The sequence below is a fragment of the Podarcis tiliguerta genome (genome assembly GCF_965153285.1).
Source record: "Podarcis tiliguerta genome assembly, chromosome: 4".
NCBI classification, from domain to species: Eukaryota; Metazoa; Chordata; class Lepidosauria; order Squamata; family Lacertidae; genus Podarcis; species Podarcis tiliguerta.
Window position 1 is genome coordinate 8,905,585 of NC_139537.1, and position 18,208 is coordinate 8,923,792.

At 46.5% G+C, this 18,208-nt stretch overlaps 1 protein-coding gene across 2 annotated transcripts in view; it reads left to right on the top strand.

Moving 5' to 3' along the window:
- MYO7A (myosin VIIA) overlaps positions 1 to 18,208 on the top strand; it is a 164,802-nt gene that overhangs the window by 115,205 nt on the left and 31,389 nt on the right. For both annotated transcript variants that reach the window (XM_083436022.1, XM_083436023.1), the window contains 8 exons: positions 1,149 to 1,325; positions 3,189 to 3,278; positions 4,488 to 4,615; positions 6,390 to 6,516; positions 7,679 to 7,798; positions 10,767 to 10,940; positions 14,167 to 14,394; positions 16,671 to 16,841. In XM_083436022.1, the coding sequence (XP_083292148.1) occupies positions 1,149 to 1,325; positions 3,189 to 3,278; positions 4,488 to 4,615; positions 6,390 to 6,516; positions 7,679 to 7,798; positions 10,767 to 10,940; positions 14,167 to 14,394; positions 16,671 to 16,841 (1,215 nt within the window). The remainder of the gene's footprint in view (positions 1 to 1,148; positions 1,326 to 3,188; positions 3,279 to 4,487; positions 4,616 to 6,389; positions 6,517 to 7,678; positions 7,799 to 10,766; positions 10,941 to 14,166; positions 14,395 to 16,670; positions 16,842 to 18,208) is intronic.

The following is an 18,208-nucleotide window of genomic DNA, read 5'->3' on the forward strand; positions in this document are numbered from 1 at the left end:
GCTGGAAGTGGCGATTCCAGGCCGCCCCTGCGTTAAATGGAGCTGGCCACACCCCCAGGCCAGCTGATTGGCTGGCCAGGGGATGATGCGATCGGGATTCCCTCAATTGCGCAGAGGCTGAGAGCCAGCCCCTGCGCGCATGGTGGGAGGGTGAAGCCAGCAACCCCACCTCGCTTTCTACGTCAGAAGTGGCTTTGTGTTAACTAGCCCTCTGAAACCAGTAGCGGTTGTGTGAATTGGCCCTGTGAATCTTACCTGATTTTGTCCACTCCTGGTTTTTCCCGCAAGCTTTCTTCATCCTGGAAGACCTGCTCCCTGCCTTGCAGGCCTTTTTTTCCACCTGGCTTGGGAGGACAGGGCCTGGACTGACTCCAACTACGAAATCTGAGACTGCTGAACAGAATATTAGCCTGGGAGGGTGTTGGAAAGGGGTGTTGTTGCTGTTAATTTTTTGTATCCTTATCTTTGATCTTATGATTTATGTGGGACGTGTTCAATTTGGTTGTGTACTTGAAATTTTGTTTACTGCTTGTGAGTACAGAAATATACTCAGAGTCTAGAGTGGATTTCATGCTCTTTATTCAGCTCATAGTGGTGAGGAGGAATGAAAGTTCCCCCAAAGTATCTGCTTTATATACATTATTTACACAATGGGCTGCACGTGACTGGCTAATTCCAGGATTCTCCTGTAGGCCAATCAGGTTGTGGATTCACTTCCATCTGGAGCTGGATTGGGTGGCTCCTGCAGACCAATCATACTGCTGCATTGTTCTAGGACCAATCAGACTGCTGCATTTTGGATCCTATTGTTCTAGGACCAATCAGACTGCTGCATTTTGGATCCTATTGTTCTAGGATCAATCAGACTGCTGCATTTTGGATCCTATTCAACTCAGTACATAACAAGTCCTTTTGTCATTTTTTTAGTCGCATAACTTTTTGATATTTTGCAAGGTGCATTCAGCACGGTTCTAACGTTGTACAGTCTAATTTCAGCAGTCTAATTTAGAAGGAAGGGGAAAGATTATTGTTAAAGAAAGTATGGAAGTCAGAATCTTTGGTGATCCATTTGAAGAGCCGCCTTTGCCTGCCCCTGCAAGGATAACTGAGAAGTTGATGATTACGGTTCTTTTTAAAAAATAAAACAGGCAGCCCTTGCAGTGTGGATTACGATCCTTCGCTTCATGGGTGACCTTCCTGAGCCCAAATACCACACAGCAATGAGCGATGGCAGCGAGAAAATCCCAGTGATGACCAAAATTTATGAGACCCTTGGGAAGAAGACGTACAAAAAAGAACTTCAAGCTCTGCAAGGCGAAGCAGAGGTAAGAGGCAGGGGAGCAGAATGGGTTTAATACCAGTGGATGGTATAAAGGAGGAGTTAAACCTATTAGAATTTAAGGAGCCACAAGAAACTCTATTTACAGAAATATTATAAAATTAATGAATGTTAGAATGACATCGGATGGAGGTTAAAGGGTTATTAGCAACAATGCGGTTAAGTATGAAAAATTTGAATTAAGATAAAGATTAAGATATACCAAAACATTAAGACAAAGATTAAGATAAGATAGAGGGAAGGGATTTGCTGATTAAATTTCTAACCTGGAATACAGTGAGGGGAGGTGTGAGGAAGTCTGGGAAATAAGTAAATGCAAGGAACACTATGAAAATGGAAATGTTTTTATTTGTATTTCTTTTGTTTGTGTACTCTTTTTTGTATTTTTGTATTTTTCTTTTCTTTTTTCTTTTTTTTTCTATGTAAAAGCCTTAATAATTTTTTTTTTTTTAAAAAAAAAACTCTGCCGTAGTCAGTGAGAATTTAGTTCACAAATTGCAAGTTGAGATCCCAGTTTTCATCTAAGGTTGAATTTCATTTTGCTGATTCTTACTATGGTGGTCTTTTGTATGGATGGGGTATAAATGATAAAGTTGTTGTTGTTGTTGTTGTTGTTCCCTTGGCCAATAAAGCGAGATGAGCGCCGCAACCCCAGAGTCGGTCACGACTGGACCTAATGGTCAGGGGTCCCTTTACCTTTTAATGCACAGGGACGGGTGGCACTGTGGGTTAAACCACAGAGCCTAGGACTTGCCAATCAGAAGGTCGGTGGTTCGAATCCCCGCGACGGGGTGAGCTCCCGTTGCTCAGTCCCAGCTCCTGCCAACGTAGCAGTTCGAAAGCACATCAGAGTGCAAGTAGATAAATAGGTACTGCTCCGGCGGGAAGGTAAACAGCGTTTCCGTGCGCTGCTCTGGTTCGCCAGAAGCGGCTTAGTCATGCTGGCCACATGACCCGGAAGCTGTCTGCGGACAAACGCTGGCTCCCTCGGCCTATAGAGTGAGATGAGCGCACAACCCCAGAGTCGGTCACGACTGGACCTAATGGTCAGGGGTCCCTTTACCTTTTAATGCACAGGGACACGGGTGGCGCTGTGGGTTAAACCACAGAGCCTAGGACTTGCCAATCAGAAGGTCGGCGGTTCGAATCCCCGCGATGGGCTGTACACCGGCTCCCTCGGCCAGTAAAGCAAGATGAGCACCGCAACCCCAGAGTTGGCAACGACTGGACCTAATGGTCAGGGGTCCCTTTACCTTTTAATGCACTTTGACGTACTGGTTGTGATGCACTCTACAAACATAATACTGAGAGCCTTTTCTCCTTTTTGGGGGGCTAATCTCCACATCCAAAGAGAAACCCATGAAGCTATTATTGGCACATTTATAAGGCTCTGCAGTTTAAAAATTGGAAGCACTGGATTTTTTTTTTTTATCTTGTCCTATTTCATGGTAAACCTAAGAGGCACATGGTGTTCTCATTTTACTGACCAGGGAAGTGAGGCTTATCTCAGTGCCTTATGCAAGACTTCTTAAATGACTGGGAGTGCAATCGCTTTTTGCAGCTTCACTTTCCCATAGTTGCAAAACTTGGCTGCCAGCTGCCCTGCAGGGTTGGCATAATTCGAACCCAGACCTCCCAAACCCATGCAGAGCACTGTGTTGTGCACATGGAATCAGTTCTCTCAAGCTCAGTTGGCAGAGCGTAGGACTCTTCATCTCAGGGCTGTGAGTTTGAGCCCCACGTTGGGCAAAAGTTTCCTGCATTTCTACGGGGTTGGTCTAGATGACCCTTGAGGTCCCTTCTAGCTCTACAGTTCCATGAAATAAGACTGTTCCTCTTCCCTTTGCAGAGCGCTCACATAGACAGCCACAAGAAGAACAGCGTGCGGCACAAGCTGGTCTCCTTGACCCTCAAGAAGAAATCCAAGCTCACCGAAGAGGTGAGCAATAGTTCTTTGCAGCTTGGGAATCACAAGTTAGAGGTCCACCATCTGGACCCCTTGGTCATCTGCTGTGGCTCCCAATGCCCTGGCAGGGCCCATCAGCGCATACCCAGGGATGCCACTTGGATACAGGCTGGGTGTTCATCAGTATGTGGATGACACCCAGCTCCACCTCTCTTTCAAATCGGAAGCGGTGAAGGTCCTATGTGAGTGTCTAGAGGCAGTTGGAGGATGGATGGTGGCTAACAGATTGAATCCTGACAAGACAAAAGTACTGTTTTGGGGGGACAGGGGGTGAGCTGGTGTGGAGGACTCCCTGGTCCTGAATGTGGTAACTGTGCCCCCGAAGGACCAGGTGCGCAGCCTGGGAGTCATTTTGGACTCACAGCTGTCCATGGAGGCGCAGATCAATTCTGTGTCCAGGGCAGCTGTTTATCAGCTCCATCTGGTACACAGGCTGAGACCCTACCTGCCCGTGGACTGTCTCGCCAGAGTGGTGCATGCTCTGGTTATCTTTTGCTTGGACTACTGCAATGCGCTCTATGTGGGGCTATCTTTGAAGGTGACCCGGAAACTACAACTAATCCAGAATGCGGCAACTAGACTGGTGACTGGGAGCAGCCACTGAGACCATATAACACTGGTCTTGAAAGAAGGCCCTTGGAGCTGGACCTCAGTGTTCGGGCAGAACAATGGGGGTGGAGACGCTCCTTCAGGTCTACTGGGCCGAGGCCGCTTAGGGCTTTAAAGGTCAGCACCAACACTTTGAATTGTGCTCGGAAACGTACTGGGAGCCAATGTAGGTCTTTCAGGACTGCTGTTATATGGTCTCGGCGGCCGCCCCCCCAGTCAGCAGTATAGCTGCCGCATTCTGGATTAGTTGTAGTTTCCGGGTCACCTTCAAAGGTAGCCCCATGTAGAGCACGTTGCAGTAGTCCAAGCGGGAGATAACTATGCAAGACTATGCAGAAATCAGCACCTTGGGGAGAGGGCAAGGGGTGGTTTCAGGACCATGGAGAGTGCTCTTGCAGCTGAGATCAAGCATCCAAGTTGCCTCATCAATGTCCTGGCTGAGTATTAGAGCAGAACTAGGTTGTCAAGGTCCCTACCCCTCAGTCTGTACGTGGGTGGGAGTTAGGGAGGGAGGGACAAAGCCTTGTTCACACATCTCACAGGTTAACTCCTTCCCTCCCTCTGTTTTGTTAGGTGACCAAGCGTCTTCACGATGGTGAGTCCACCGTCCAAGGCAACAGCATGCTAGAGGACCGGCCTACCTCAAATTTGGAAAAGCTCCATTTCATTATTGGTAATGGCATCCTCAGGCCAGCATTAAGGTTAGATATTAGTATGAAAAAGAAGAAACATTCTGTATGGGCGTTAGAATGGTCACCGGACCTTCTCTAGGGATGATGGGGGAGGAATTCGATTCAGTTTGCATTTAAAGGAGAAACTTCGTAATTCACACTTTGCGAAACAATATGCAAAGTGAAACAGCCGGCCTTTGAAATTTGCATGTTTCCAGATTTTGCAAAGCAGTTTCCCCACAAAGTAATGTGTGCAAAGATGTATAGACTGGGGTAAAAATGCAATATATGACAGAAAATGACATACAAAAAATGCATTGACAGAAAATTGCTTTGCTAATATGTGTACATTAGGCAAATTTGCATTTGCAAATTTGTGAGTTAGGAATAATTTGCACTGCAATGCTGAGAATTTTTTCATGGGGATTTTAAAAGAAAATTCACAATCTGATGTGTAAATGTGAAGAACAGAGTGGATAAAAGATTGGCAAAAATGAGAAAAACTGAAACGGAAACCCATTTCCCCCTAACATATTGTTCACACCCACCATTTCCTCCAAGTGGCAAGAAGTTCCAATGACAGCACTGCCTGAGTTTGGTTTCCTTTGAATGACAGAGACCAGCATTCTAGGAATATTTGCCTCACTCTTTTTTACCAATGTACAACCAGTGCATAACTGGAATCAAAAAGTAGGCACTCCTGCTACAAGGCAGCCAGGGGTGAGGGAGAAAGCCAGTTTGGTGAACCTAACTCATTCACACTTTCTGAATCAAACTGTGATCTGAAACACAGGCAGCCTTCAAAATTTCCCATTTATCCAAATTTTATGATGCAGTTCTCCAAGCAAATAATGTTTATGAATGCATATGTAGATAGATAGATATAGATGATAGATAGATGATCTCCTTCTACCAGTCCACAATAGAAAGTGTCCCTTCATACTGCATCACGGTGTGGTACACTGTTTTGACATCATCTGATAGGAAAAGCTTACAGAGGGTGGTGAATACAGCACAAGATATTATGGGCTGTCCCGTGAATACGCTGGATGACATTGCAGAAAAATGTTGCCTCGGGAGAGTGAGGAAAATTCTCAGGGATGATTCACACCCTGGCCGGCACTTTCTTGATCTCCTGCCCTCGGGCAGAAGATATAGAAGCATGATTAGTCGCACCAACAGGGTAAAGAACAGCTTCTATCCGTGGGCTGTTAGGCTGCTGAATGAAAAGATAACAACAGGCCAACTGACTTCGGGTTTGGTATGTGTAATCTCACTGAATACAAGTTGTAAAGGTAAAGGTAAAGGGACACCTGACCATTAGGTCCAGTCACGGACGACTCTGGGGTTGCGGCGCTCATCTCGCTTTATTGGCCGAGGGAGCCAGCGTACAGCTTCCGGGTCATGTGGCCAGCATGACTAAGCCGCTTCTGGCGAACCAGAGCAGCGCACGGAAATGCCATTTACCTTCCCGCTGGAGTTGTACCTATTTATCTACTTGCACTTTGACGTGCTTTCGAACTGCTAGGTTGGCAGGTGTAGGAACCGAGCAATGGGAGCTCACAACATTGCGGGGATTTGAACTGCCGACCTTCTGATCGGCAAGTCCTAGGCTCTGTGGTTCAAGTGACAATAAAGTATTTCGATGATGTAGAAGGCTGAGCCAAGAGACGCTCTGCCCACTTCTTCCACCTATATGCAAGCCTGCCTGCAAGAAGCACCTCTCCTTAGCACTTGCAAATGGAGTCTGTCCGTGGGGGGACTTGAGAGTTGTGATCCAAACCTACCGCTCTTCCTCCGGCAGGGATGAAATTTATTGCCAGATCTGCAAACAGCTGACCCAGAACCCTTCCAAAAGCAGCCATGCCCGAGGATGGATCCTCGTCTCCTTATGCGTGGGCTGCTTCGCCCCTTCAGAAAAGTTTGTCAAGGTAATGTTGGCTCTTGGTTGGAATTGTTGTTCTACCAGAGAAGAATGGCAGGTGAAGTTGAGGGACTATGCCGAAATTGCTAAAACGACCGGAAGAATCAGAAATCGGGAAGACCATAATTGTAATAAGGAATGGGGAAAATTTATAACTTATATCTTTGTAGGACCATTGCAAACAGTTAAAATCATTAGTAGGATAGGAATTTCACTTGTAGTTTGTTGGTGAATTCTGGATACAACGGAGAGTTATAAGTTTTGGATAAAAGATGCAGGAGGAAATGATTACCGTATTTTTCGCTCTATAAGACGCACCAGACCACAAGACACACCTAGTTTTTGGAGGAGGAAAACAAGAAAAAAAAATTCTGAATCTCAGAAGCCTAAACACCAAGAGGGATCACTGCACAGTGAAAGCAGCAATCCCTCTTGCTGTTCTGGCTTCTGTGATAGCTGTGCAGCCTGCATTGACCACATAAGACGCACACACATTTCCCCTTACTTTTTAGGAGGGGAAAAGTGAGTCTTATAGAGCAAAAAATACGGTAATCATAGGACCCACAAAACGCAGGATTGAAGTCCAGGAGATTCCTTGGAATCTTGTTTTTATTATTTATGTTCGATATTTGACTGTAAAATTTTAATCTGAAAAACCAAATAAATGAAATTCAAGAAGACTACTTAAAAAAAAAAGGAATTGTGAAACTTGGAAAGTCCACTTCTCATATTAGGTTTTCAGGAACATATTGGCGCTTTAAACTTTTTTCTAAAATTGCTATGTTGCAAAGCCACCTCCCTGTTTAATTTATTTATTTTGCGGGGTAGAGGGATGCTTTGAATGGTTTTGATACTTAACTATCCTTACTGGGGAATCTTTTGTGGGGGAGCTGTAACTTCTTTCTTGATTTTTTAATTTGTATTTAAGTAGGAGGACTGGTTGTTCTGCAGATTCTGCCTGGGAGCAGAACCACATATCTGCAACCATTCCAAAAATAAAAATAAAAATAATTGGGGGTTGTGGGCAGGAATCAAATGTTGGACAGGAAATCGGAAGCATGAAATAAAAAAAAATCTAATATTTAAAAACATGGTGCTGCCAACTGTGTTTCTGGATGTTTGAAAGCCAGGTGGAAGTTCTCGTTGCCGTCTTTTGTCTTGGCATACAGTATTTAAGGAATTTCATCAATGGAGGGCCTCCAGGTTATGCTCCTTATTGTGAAGAGAGGCTCAGAAGGACGTTTGCCAATGGGACAAGAACTCAGCCGCCAAGTTGGCTGGAACTTCAGGTAAAAAGTGCTTGATTTACGTAAACTATATTGCAAGGGCCCAATATAATCTGTAAGGTGATGTTTTCCTCCGTGAACACAAAATCACTCTTGAGGTGACAAACATCCGAAAGTTAATATTTCCAGAACCTTTGTGGTTCTTTAGGGCCCTATCTGCATTATACATTTAAAGCAGTCTTGTACCACTTTAAACAGTCGTTTGTTGTTGTTGTTGTATAGTCATTTAGTCGTGTCCGACTCTTCATGACCCCATGGACCAGAGCACGCCTGGCACTAATGTCTTCCACTGCCTCCCGCAGTTTGGTCAAACTCATGCTGGTAGCTTCGGGAACACTATCCAACCATCTTGTCCTTTGTCGTCCCCTTCTCCTTGAGCCCTCCATCTTTCCCAACATCAGGGTCTTTTCCAGGGAGTCTTCTCTTCTCATGAGGTGGCCAAAGTATTGGAGCCTCAGCTTCAGGATCTGTCCTTCCAGGGAGCACTCAGGGCTGATTTCCTTCAGAATGGAGAGGTCTGATCTTCTTGCAGTCCATGGGACTCTCAAGAGTCTCCTCCAGCACCATAATTCAAAAGCATCAATTCTTCGGCGATCAGCCTTCTTTATGGTCCAGCTCTCACTTCCATACATCACTACTGGGAAAACCATAGCTTTAACTATACGGACCTTTGTTGGCAAGGTGATGTCTCTTAAATAGTCATAGCTTCCCCCAAAGAATCTTGGGAACTGTAGTTCGTTACGGCTTCCGGGAATCATCACCACCACCATTGTTATAATAATTTATAGACTGCCCTTCATTCATCGTAAGATCTCAGGGCAGTTCACAGAATACAAATACAAGATGAAAACACAGTAACTGAAACAACAAAACTATAACCACCCCCTCCCAAAAACACATTTAAAATGCCATAGAATATCAATCAGCCAATGGCCTGGTTGCAAAGGAATGTTTTCTCCTAGCACCTAAAAATATATAATGAAGGCACCAGGCGAATCTCCCCTATTCCCATCACAGAGCTACAATTTCTGGATTGGTTTCACGATCTGAACCCTGGGAAAGAAACTGTAATGGTTCTAGGGGTTGCTCGTGCGTAAGTTGCTGCCACTCCTGGCCAGGTTGCCTGGTTGAACCCTTTCTGTCTGGACAGCCTCAAGTTTCGTGGCTGCCTCAGTCGCTGGCAGAATCCGTCAGTGGGCGTTTCTTGAACCTTTTCCAGCATAAAAGCTGTTTGACGCCCAGTCTCTTCCTAGTCTCCCTGCGCGGAAGTCTTCTGCGCAGGGAGGGTGTGGGCAGCGGAGTACCCGTGCTCTCTCCTCTGGTCTCCGGCGAGGAGTCCTGGAGCCACCTCTCCGATTCCCCCCTTCTCCACTGGTGTTACGCTGATTTCCTTCCCCAGCGGATGGGCTGCCTCTCTCCCTGCTGGGACCCTCTCCGGCATCCCTCTCAAGCCTTCTCTCCGCCTCCAGCTCCAATGGCAGTTCCCTGACAGAAACTCTGGGAATAGGGGTTTCCAAAGAACTCTGTGCACCCTTAACAAGCCACAGCTCCCAGTAATTTCTTTTGGAGTGATGCCATGACTGTTTAAAGTGGCATGATGCTGCCTTGAACATGTGGTGCCTATGGGGGTCTTATTTTAATCCTGTTTTTTATTACAGTGGATGCTCGGGTTGCGAACGTGATCCGTGCGGGAGGCACGTTCACAACCCACAGCATTCGCAACCCACAGCACTGTGTCTGCGCATGCGCAGGTTGCGATTCAGCGCTTCTGCGCATGCGCAAAGCACGATTTAGCGCTTCTGCGCATGCGCGACTGCCAAACCCGGAAGTAACCTGTTCCAGTACTTCCGAGTTTCGGCATGTCTGTAACCTGAAAAAACGCAACCTGAAGCATCTGTAACCCGAGGTATGACTGTATTATCATTCTTATTTATTGAATTTATATACAGTGGTACCTCGGGTTAAGAACTTAATTTGTTCCAGAGGTCTGTTCTTAACCTGAAACTGTTCTTAACCTGAGGTACCACTTTAGCTAATGGGGTGGGGCCTCCCGCTGCCGCCACACAATTTCTGTTCTCATCCTGAAGCAAAGTTCTTAACCTGAGGTACTATTTCTGAGTCAGCGGAGTCTGTAACCTGAAGCGTCTGTAACCTAAGGTACCACTGTACCGCCCTATACCCAGAGGTCTCAGGGCGGTTCACAGAATAAAATCAAGATATAAAACCACAAAATACCTAATAAAAATAAAAACAACTCCTCAATACAGTGGTACCTCGGGTTACATACGCTTCAGGTTACAGATGCTTCAGGTTGGAGATGCTTCAGGTTACAGACTCCTGTAACCCAGAAATATTACCTCGGGTTAAGAACTTTGCTTCAGGATGAGAACAGAAATCATGCTCTGGCGGCGCGGCAGCAGCAGGAGGCCCCATTAGCTAAAGTAGTGCTTCAGGTTAAGAACAGTTTCAGGTTAAGAATGGACGTCCGGAACGAATTAAGTACTTAACCTCAGATACCACTGTAGTGACCCCCCACAAAAAAACAACCACCACATTTTAACAGTGTATAGTATGTAAATCGTATCAACCGAAGGCCTGATTAAAAAGGAACATTTTTGCCTGGCATCTAAAAGTGCATAATGAAGGCCCCGGGTGAACATCCCTGGGGAGAGCATTCCACAGACAGGGAGCCACTGCAGAGAAGGCCCCGTTCTCATGTCGCCACCCTCTAGACCTCTCAAGTAGGAGGCACATGAAGAAGGGTCTCAGAAGGTGATCACAGGGTCCGGTAGGTTCATACGGAAAGAGGTGATCCTTGAGGTATTTCACAGAACATTAAATATTTGCTACAATACCAAGCATGGGAGGAGATTTTACCGGTCGAAAATCCGAAGCCTGCAATCAACAGTTGTCTTAGTTTTAGTTTTAAATTTAAAAAAAAAAAATTAATGGCGTTCCTTCCTTCTGCTAGGCAACCAAATCTAAGAAGCCCATTATGCTGCCCGTGACGTTCATGGATGGAACGACCAAGACCTTGTTGACAGACTCTGCGACAACAGCCAAAGAGCTCTGCAACTCTTTGGCGGATAAGATAAGCCTGAAGGACCACTTTGGATTCTCGCTTTACATTGCTCTGTTCGACAAGGTAGGCCGCAGGTATAGGGGAAACTAGGTGTGCTTTTCATATGCTGCTTTCAAAACCCATCTTAGAGGGAATCATAGAATCATAGAGTTGGAAGAGACCACAAGGGCCATCGAGTCCAACCCCCTGCCAAGCAGGAAACACCATCAGAGCACTGCTGACATATGGTTGTCAAGCCTCTGCTTAAAGACCTCCAAAGAAGGAGACTCCACCACACTCCTTGGCAGAAAATTCCACTGTCCAACAGCTCTTACTGTCAGGAAGTTCTTCCTAATGTTTAGGTGGAATCTTCTTTCTTGTAGTTTGGATCCATTGCTCCATTAGGTCCCCAGTCTCCAGCATCCAACACAAACCATTTGTTCTTGTTTACAGAGATGAGGGAGAAATCCACTTCACATTTAATGGTGGACCTACATATTTTGCATTTTCCAAAGCAGTACGAGAACCAAAACACAGCCAGCCTTTGAAATTTGCACTTGTCCGAATTTTGCAATGCAGGTCTCCTACATTTTCTCCTAATATGTGATAAAAATATACGTGCTAGGGTGAAGTGTTCATAAAAATGCATGATTTATGATTTTATGCATGTTTTACCCTAGTATATGCATTTTTGTACACGTTACTTGGCACATACACACACACAATTACAAACAGGAAAAAGATTATACAAAATTTTCCATCCACTATCATAGGAGAAAGAAAACCCAAATCATAACTTTAAATTTAAAAAAATAATTACCGTATTTTTTGCCCTATAAGACTCACTTTTTCCCCTCCAAAAATTAAGGGGAAATGTGTGTGCGTCTTATGGGGCTAATGCAGGCTCCTTGGGTTCAGCGATAGCAACGCGAAGCCTCCGAAGCCTGTGCTCTGGAGGCTTTGCGTTGCTTCCGCTGAAGCCAGGAGAGTCTGGTCTTTGAGGCTGGCGGGGGGGGAGCAGCGCTTCCCCCATCGCCAGCCCCAGAGGATGGGGGGCAGCGGGAAGGCGCACAATGCCATCCTGCTACTCTCCAACCCTCCTGTGGGCTTTTGCGGGAGATGGGGGAATTCCCCCACCTCCCGCAAAAGCAGGCAAAAGCCGCACGCTCTTTAAAGGGGCTCCGCGGCTTCTGCTGGCTTTTCTAGAAGGTGGGGGAATTCCCCCACCTCATAGAAAAGCCCGCAGGAGCCGCGCACCCTTTGAAGAGCGCGCCCCTCTTGGGGGCTTTTCCCCGAGGAGGGAGAAGGGACTGACTGGCCGTTTCAGTCCCTTTTCCCTCCTGGTCGAAAAGCCTGTAGGAGTCGCACACGGCTCCTGTGGGCTTTCGTGGGAGGTGGGGGAATTCCGCCACCTCCCGCAAAAGCAGGGAGAAGGACTTGGAGTAGCGCACAGGCTGCGTGCAGCCTGTCCACTGCTCCCAGAGCTGCGGGGGGGAAATCATTTTTTCCCCCTTGATTTCCCCCCCTGAAAACTAGGTGCGTCCTATGGGCCGGTGCGTACAATAGGGCGAAAAATACGGTAATATGGTATGATATCTTCACTAAATTTCTTGCTTGAGAAGGAAATAAATCTATTTTCTTACAATTTTTTTAAACTTCGTTGCTATTTTTGTGATGTTTTCAAAGCAACTTTTCATTGCTTTTATATAAGACTCGTGTTGAAGAAGATTCATAAGATAGCTGCTGTTACTACTACCGCTACGATGACGTTAGTAGGAATAATAATACCTAGGACCAGGGCCGGCCCAAGACATTTTGACACCTGAGGCAAACCACAAAATGGTGCCCCCCTCCTCACGAAGGGTGTGAGTGAATATCTATTTGAGGAACAAGGGGGGAATAAAGATCTACACTGGGATCTGCTGCCCCTGTGGAACCTGCCGCCTGAGGCGGTTGCATCATGTTGCCTCATGGGTGGGCCGGCCCTGTAAAGGACTCCAAGCTATAGCTCAGGGCCCCACTCTCTTGGGGGCCCCCAAAAAAATTAAAGGGGAAAAAACTGGATGTACATTTCCAAAATAGAAGATAAAAAACAAGTAAAATAAAACCTACATACAGCAACAGTGTTTTGTGTTGTGTAGGCTCCTATGATGTAAGTCATGTGCCCCGCCTGCTAGCCTGCTCCCTAAAATATCACTGGTTTGCTCCTTTCTATATATAGGGTACCTCCATTCTGCTATTTATAATTATTAGTATTTTGCACCATACATTTACACCTATTATTATTTCATGGTATAGCAAGTTTCTGAAGCTTTGTCAATTGCGTTTCTAAAGGAACTTTTGTTATTGCCAAATGCCAATGTGTTTGCATTATTCAGTTTTTTATGAGTAAAAGATAATTTTAAGTTAGAGCTTAATAATTATTTCACTATTAATAGACTTCTTCTGAATTGTGTTTCAGTTGAGCAATTACTCTGATAAAATATGTATTTAGTTATGTGCAAATGGCTTTCGATACCTATTAGGTCCATAAATTACCATATAGCACAGGGGTCTGCAACCTTTAAGACAAAAAGAGCCACTTGGATCCGTTTCTGAAGGGGGAAAAACTGGGAGCCGCAAAACCATTGCGACATTTAAAACAAATATATCTCTGGAGCCGCGATCTGACAGCGGGCTGGAAGGTGATGTCGGGATGGTGTGTGACTAACGCATGCACCGCCCCCATGCGACGTCACAGCCAGTACAGCGCCCGCCACAGTGGGGACTGTCAGGGCGCACAATGCGCCTCCTCCCCTCGCTAGTATCTGCCCCGGAGCTGCGGCAAAAGTGTAAAAGAGCCACATGCGGCTCCGGAGCCGCGGGTTGCTGACCCCTGATATAGCATATATCCAACACAAAAAACCAGTGACAATTTGTTGTTGACAAAGGACAGCTGGACATATAATGGGCCCCATTACCTTCAGTAGCTTATGGCCTCATCAAACCTAAATCCAGCCCTGCCCACACAGCAACAAGGATGCACTGAAGACCGGAATTTCCCACCATGAGAACCTTGGGTTTTTTTTTAGTTTTTTTAAAAGCCAGACAGCGCCTGCAGGTCTCAAACCGCTACAACTCTCATCACCCCTAACTAGCAAGGCCAGAGTTCAGGGGTGATGGGAGTTGTAGTCCAACAACATCTGGGGACCCACAGGTTGAGAACCACTGGATTAGGGGATCTAAGCAATGCTTTTGTTTGATGGAACCGCTGGGCTGAGCTGGTGGGGAGGGTGCCAAACGTTTACCTGTTTTCCTCTCCCCTTTCCAGGTCTCCTCCCTCGGCAGCGGCAGCGACCACGTCATGGATGCTGTATCTCAGTGCGAGCAGTACGCCAAAGAGCAGGGGGCTCAGGAACGCAACGCCCCCTGGAGGCTGTTCTTCAGGAAGGAGATCTTCACGCCCTGGCACAACCCCAACGAGGACAACGTGGCGACGAACCTCATCTATCAACAGATCGTGAGAGGGGTGAAGTTTGGGGAATACCGGTGCGATAAGGTAAGCTGCTGGGCACATTTCCCCCCCGTAAAAACCGGGGCTGAGATGAATTATTAGGATGAATTTTGGACTAACGTTGGCATCCCATGTGAAAAAGGGTATCCCGTCTGGTGGTTTGCGATGGGACTGTCAACAGAGTTTGCTCATTCTGACAGCAGGCGGACTTCGTACAGCGACTGCGTAGAATCTTCAGGGATTGGCAAGGTTTACCGGCCATGGACCGGATCACTCGCATGGAGATCGTCTGTGGGCCGGACTGGTGCAGCGCGATGCCGAAAATCGCATTTGCGCATGCCCAGACGCCGAAAATCGCGCTTGCACAGATGTGATTTCCGGTATCTGTGCATGCGCAGACGCGATTTCCGGTATCTGTGCATGCGCAGACGCGATTTCCTGTATCTGTACCTGCATAGATGAAGCTGACTGACTGTGGTCCTACAAGTTCAATAATTATAATGATAACAACAACAACAACAACAACAATAGTGTCACTGTATTCTGCTCTGGTCAGACCTCAGCTGGAGTACTGTGTCCAGTTCTGGGCACCACAGTTCAAGAAGGACACTGACAAACTGGAACGTGTCCAGAGGAGGGCAACCAAAATGGTCAAAGGCCTGGAAATGATGCCTTATGAGGAACGGCTAAGGGAGCTGGGCATGTTTAGCCTGGAGAAGAGGAGGTTAAGGGGTGATATGATAGCCATGTTCAAATATATAAAAGGATGTCACATAGAGGAGGGAGAAAGGTTGTTTTCTGCTGCTCCAGAGAAGCGGACACGGAGCAATGGATCCAAACTACAAGAAAGAAGATTCCATCTAAACATTAGGAAGAACTGTCTGTGGTGGTCAAAGGCCTGGAAACGATGCCTTATGAGGAACGGCTAAGGGAGCTGGGCATGTTTAGCCTGGAGAAGAGGAGGTTAAGGAAACTTCAAGAAAGCATTCTCCTTGCTCAAAATTTTATCACATGAACACATCATGGCACATTTGTAATGTATTGATTTTATTTTGAACATTTTATCCCACTTTTCTAAATAAACTGGAAGGAAGTAGAGAGAAAAGTTTTTAAGTGTGAAACTTCGCTCCAGTCCATAATGCATTTATTTTTATTTATTGCATTTATATCCCATGTTTCCTGCTAAGGAGATGAAGGTGGTGTACATTGTTCTCCCCCAACAAAAGATAAGTTTGGTATTGTTCACAATACCAAGACATGCTAGTGACATCGTAGATGGATGTTAATGAAGTTGTAGACAGGGTGCTGGCATTTTGCACCTGTTTCGCCCTCTCCCAAGGTAGTTTTCCGGGCTTCTTCAGTGACCTTAGCCTTTTTTTCTTCTTTTTAAAAAAATACTATTTCTAAGCAAATCAGTCTCTTAAGCTTAAGCCAAGAAATAGTATTATCTATGAAACTTAATATCAATATATGTAACAAGGTGTAATGGTTCTAGGGGTTGCTCGTGCGTAAGTTGCCTTTACTCCTGGCTAGGTTGCATGGTTGAACCCTTTCTGTCAGGACAGCCTCTATCTCGTGGCTGCCTCAGTCGCTGGCAGAATCCGTCAGTGGGCGTTTCTTAAACCGCTTCCAACATAGAAGCTGTTTGACGCCCAGTCTCCTCCCCCGCTGCCTGCGCGAAAGCTTTCTGTGCAAGGTGGGTGTGGGCAAAGGAGCACTTGTCCCCTCTCCGCTGGTCTCCTGCGAAGAGTCCTGGAGCCACCTCTCCGATTCCTCTATCTCCTCCCCTTCTCCACTGGTGTTGCGCTGATTACCTTCCCCAGCGGATGGGCTATCCCTCCTCCTACTAGGACCTTCTCCACCATCGTCCTGGAGCCTCCTCTCCGCCTCCCGCTCCGATGGCAGTTCCCTGACACAAGGCTTTGAGATTAGACCACTACATCCATCTACGACTTCACTAGCATCTCTCGGTATTGTGAACAACACCGGACTTACCTTTTGTTGGTATCTTCATGAACTTACCTAAAAAGATAAAGAAAACAAAAGACCGAGTTAAACATTTGAAAAATCCATTGAAACCGGACATTATAAGTTCATCTTAGGCTGAGTAGTTCGTAAGTCTCTGTGGCTTTGCACAAGGTTTTGTATTTTTCTCAGAAGATTGATAAAGAATGAATACTTATTTTGGTAATTATTGTGTGTATATAAGCTGGACTAGGTCCAGCAGGATCTTTTTATGTTCTGGTACTGCAGGAAGAATTTTTTCCTCTTCCCAATTGTCTTTCCTGTGTTTTCCTGTTCCGGAACCCCTATCCCCACAGGAAGAAGACCTGGCAGAGCTGGCTTCCCAGCAGTACTACGTGGATTACGGGTCAGAAATGGTCTTGGAGCGGCTGCTGAACCTGATTCCCTCCTACATCCCCGACAGAGAGATCACGCCGTCGAAAACCATCGAGAAGTGGGCCCAGTTCATCATAGCTGCCCACAAAAAGGCACGTTGCTGAGCGCTCCTCCTGCACAGAGGCTGCCGGAGTTTAGGGGAAAGCACTCATTTTAAGTGGCGGCATCCTAATTTGAAATTTGCATCCATCCTTTATACAAACAGAAAACTCCTTCTCCTGGCCTGCTGTGCACCCCTATTGCCGTCTCCCAGCACCCTTAACAAACTAGAACTCCCAGGAATTTGGGGGGGGGGGCATATGCACCAAATTAAGGGACGCAGGTGGTGCTGTGGGTTAAACCACTGCGCCGTTTGGACTTGCCAATCGGAAGGTCGGCGGTTCGAATCCCCACGACGGGGTGAGCTCCCATTGTTCGGTCCCAGCTCCTGCCAACCTAGCAGTTTGAAAGCACACCAATGAAAGTAGATAAATAGGTATCACTGCAGCAGGAAGGTAAACGGCGTTTCTGTGCACTGCTCTGGCTTCAGCAGAAGCAGATTAGTCATGCTGGCCACATGACCCTGGAAAACTGTCTGCAGAAGCGGACAAACGCCGGCTCCCTCTGCCAATAAAGCGAGATGAGCGCTGCAACCTCAGAGTTGTTCACGACTGGACTTAATGGTCAGGGGTCCCTTTAAGGTAAAGGCAAAGGGATCCCTGACCATTAGGTCCAGTTGTGGCCGACTCTGGGGTTGCAGTGCTCATCTTGCTTTATTGGCAGAGGGAGCTGGCGTACAGCTTCCGGGTCATGTGGCCAGCACGACTAAGCCGCTTCTGGAGAACCAGAGCAGCGCACGGAAATGCCGTTTAACTTCCTGCCAGAGCGGCACCTATTTATCTACTTGCACTTTTTGACGTGCTTTCGAACTGCTAGGTTGGCAGGAGCAGGGATCGAGCAACGGGAGCTCACCCCGTCACGGGGATTCGAACCACCGACCTTCTGATCAGCAAGTCCTAGGCTTTGTGGTTTAACCCACAGCACCACCCGGACCCACAGTGCCACCTACACTCACCTTTTTATGCACCAAATTGCCCTACAGCTTTAAACACATGCTTTGCAAATATAGAATCCAAGTTTAAATCCAGAGGTTTTCTTTTATCCAGACAGCAGATGATGCGAAAGATCTTTTGACAGGAGCTGCCACGCATCGAGCAAGCACCTGGTCCCCAACCTTGGTGCCCTCCAAGTATTTTGGACTACAACTCCCATCAGCCCCAGGCAGCAGGGGCAATAGTCAGGAATTACGGGAGTCGCAGTCCGAAAATATGGAAGGCACCAGGTTGGGAGAAGCTGGAGGGGACAATTCTGAACAAAGGGGAAGAAAGCATTACAGATTACAGATTATTCTTGAGTTAACAACGAGTTGTTTTCCTTTCGTTGTTGTTTTTTTAATCTCTTTACACACTTAATAGAGCAA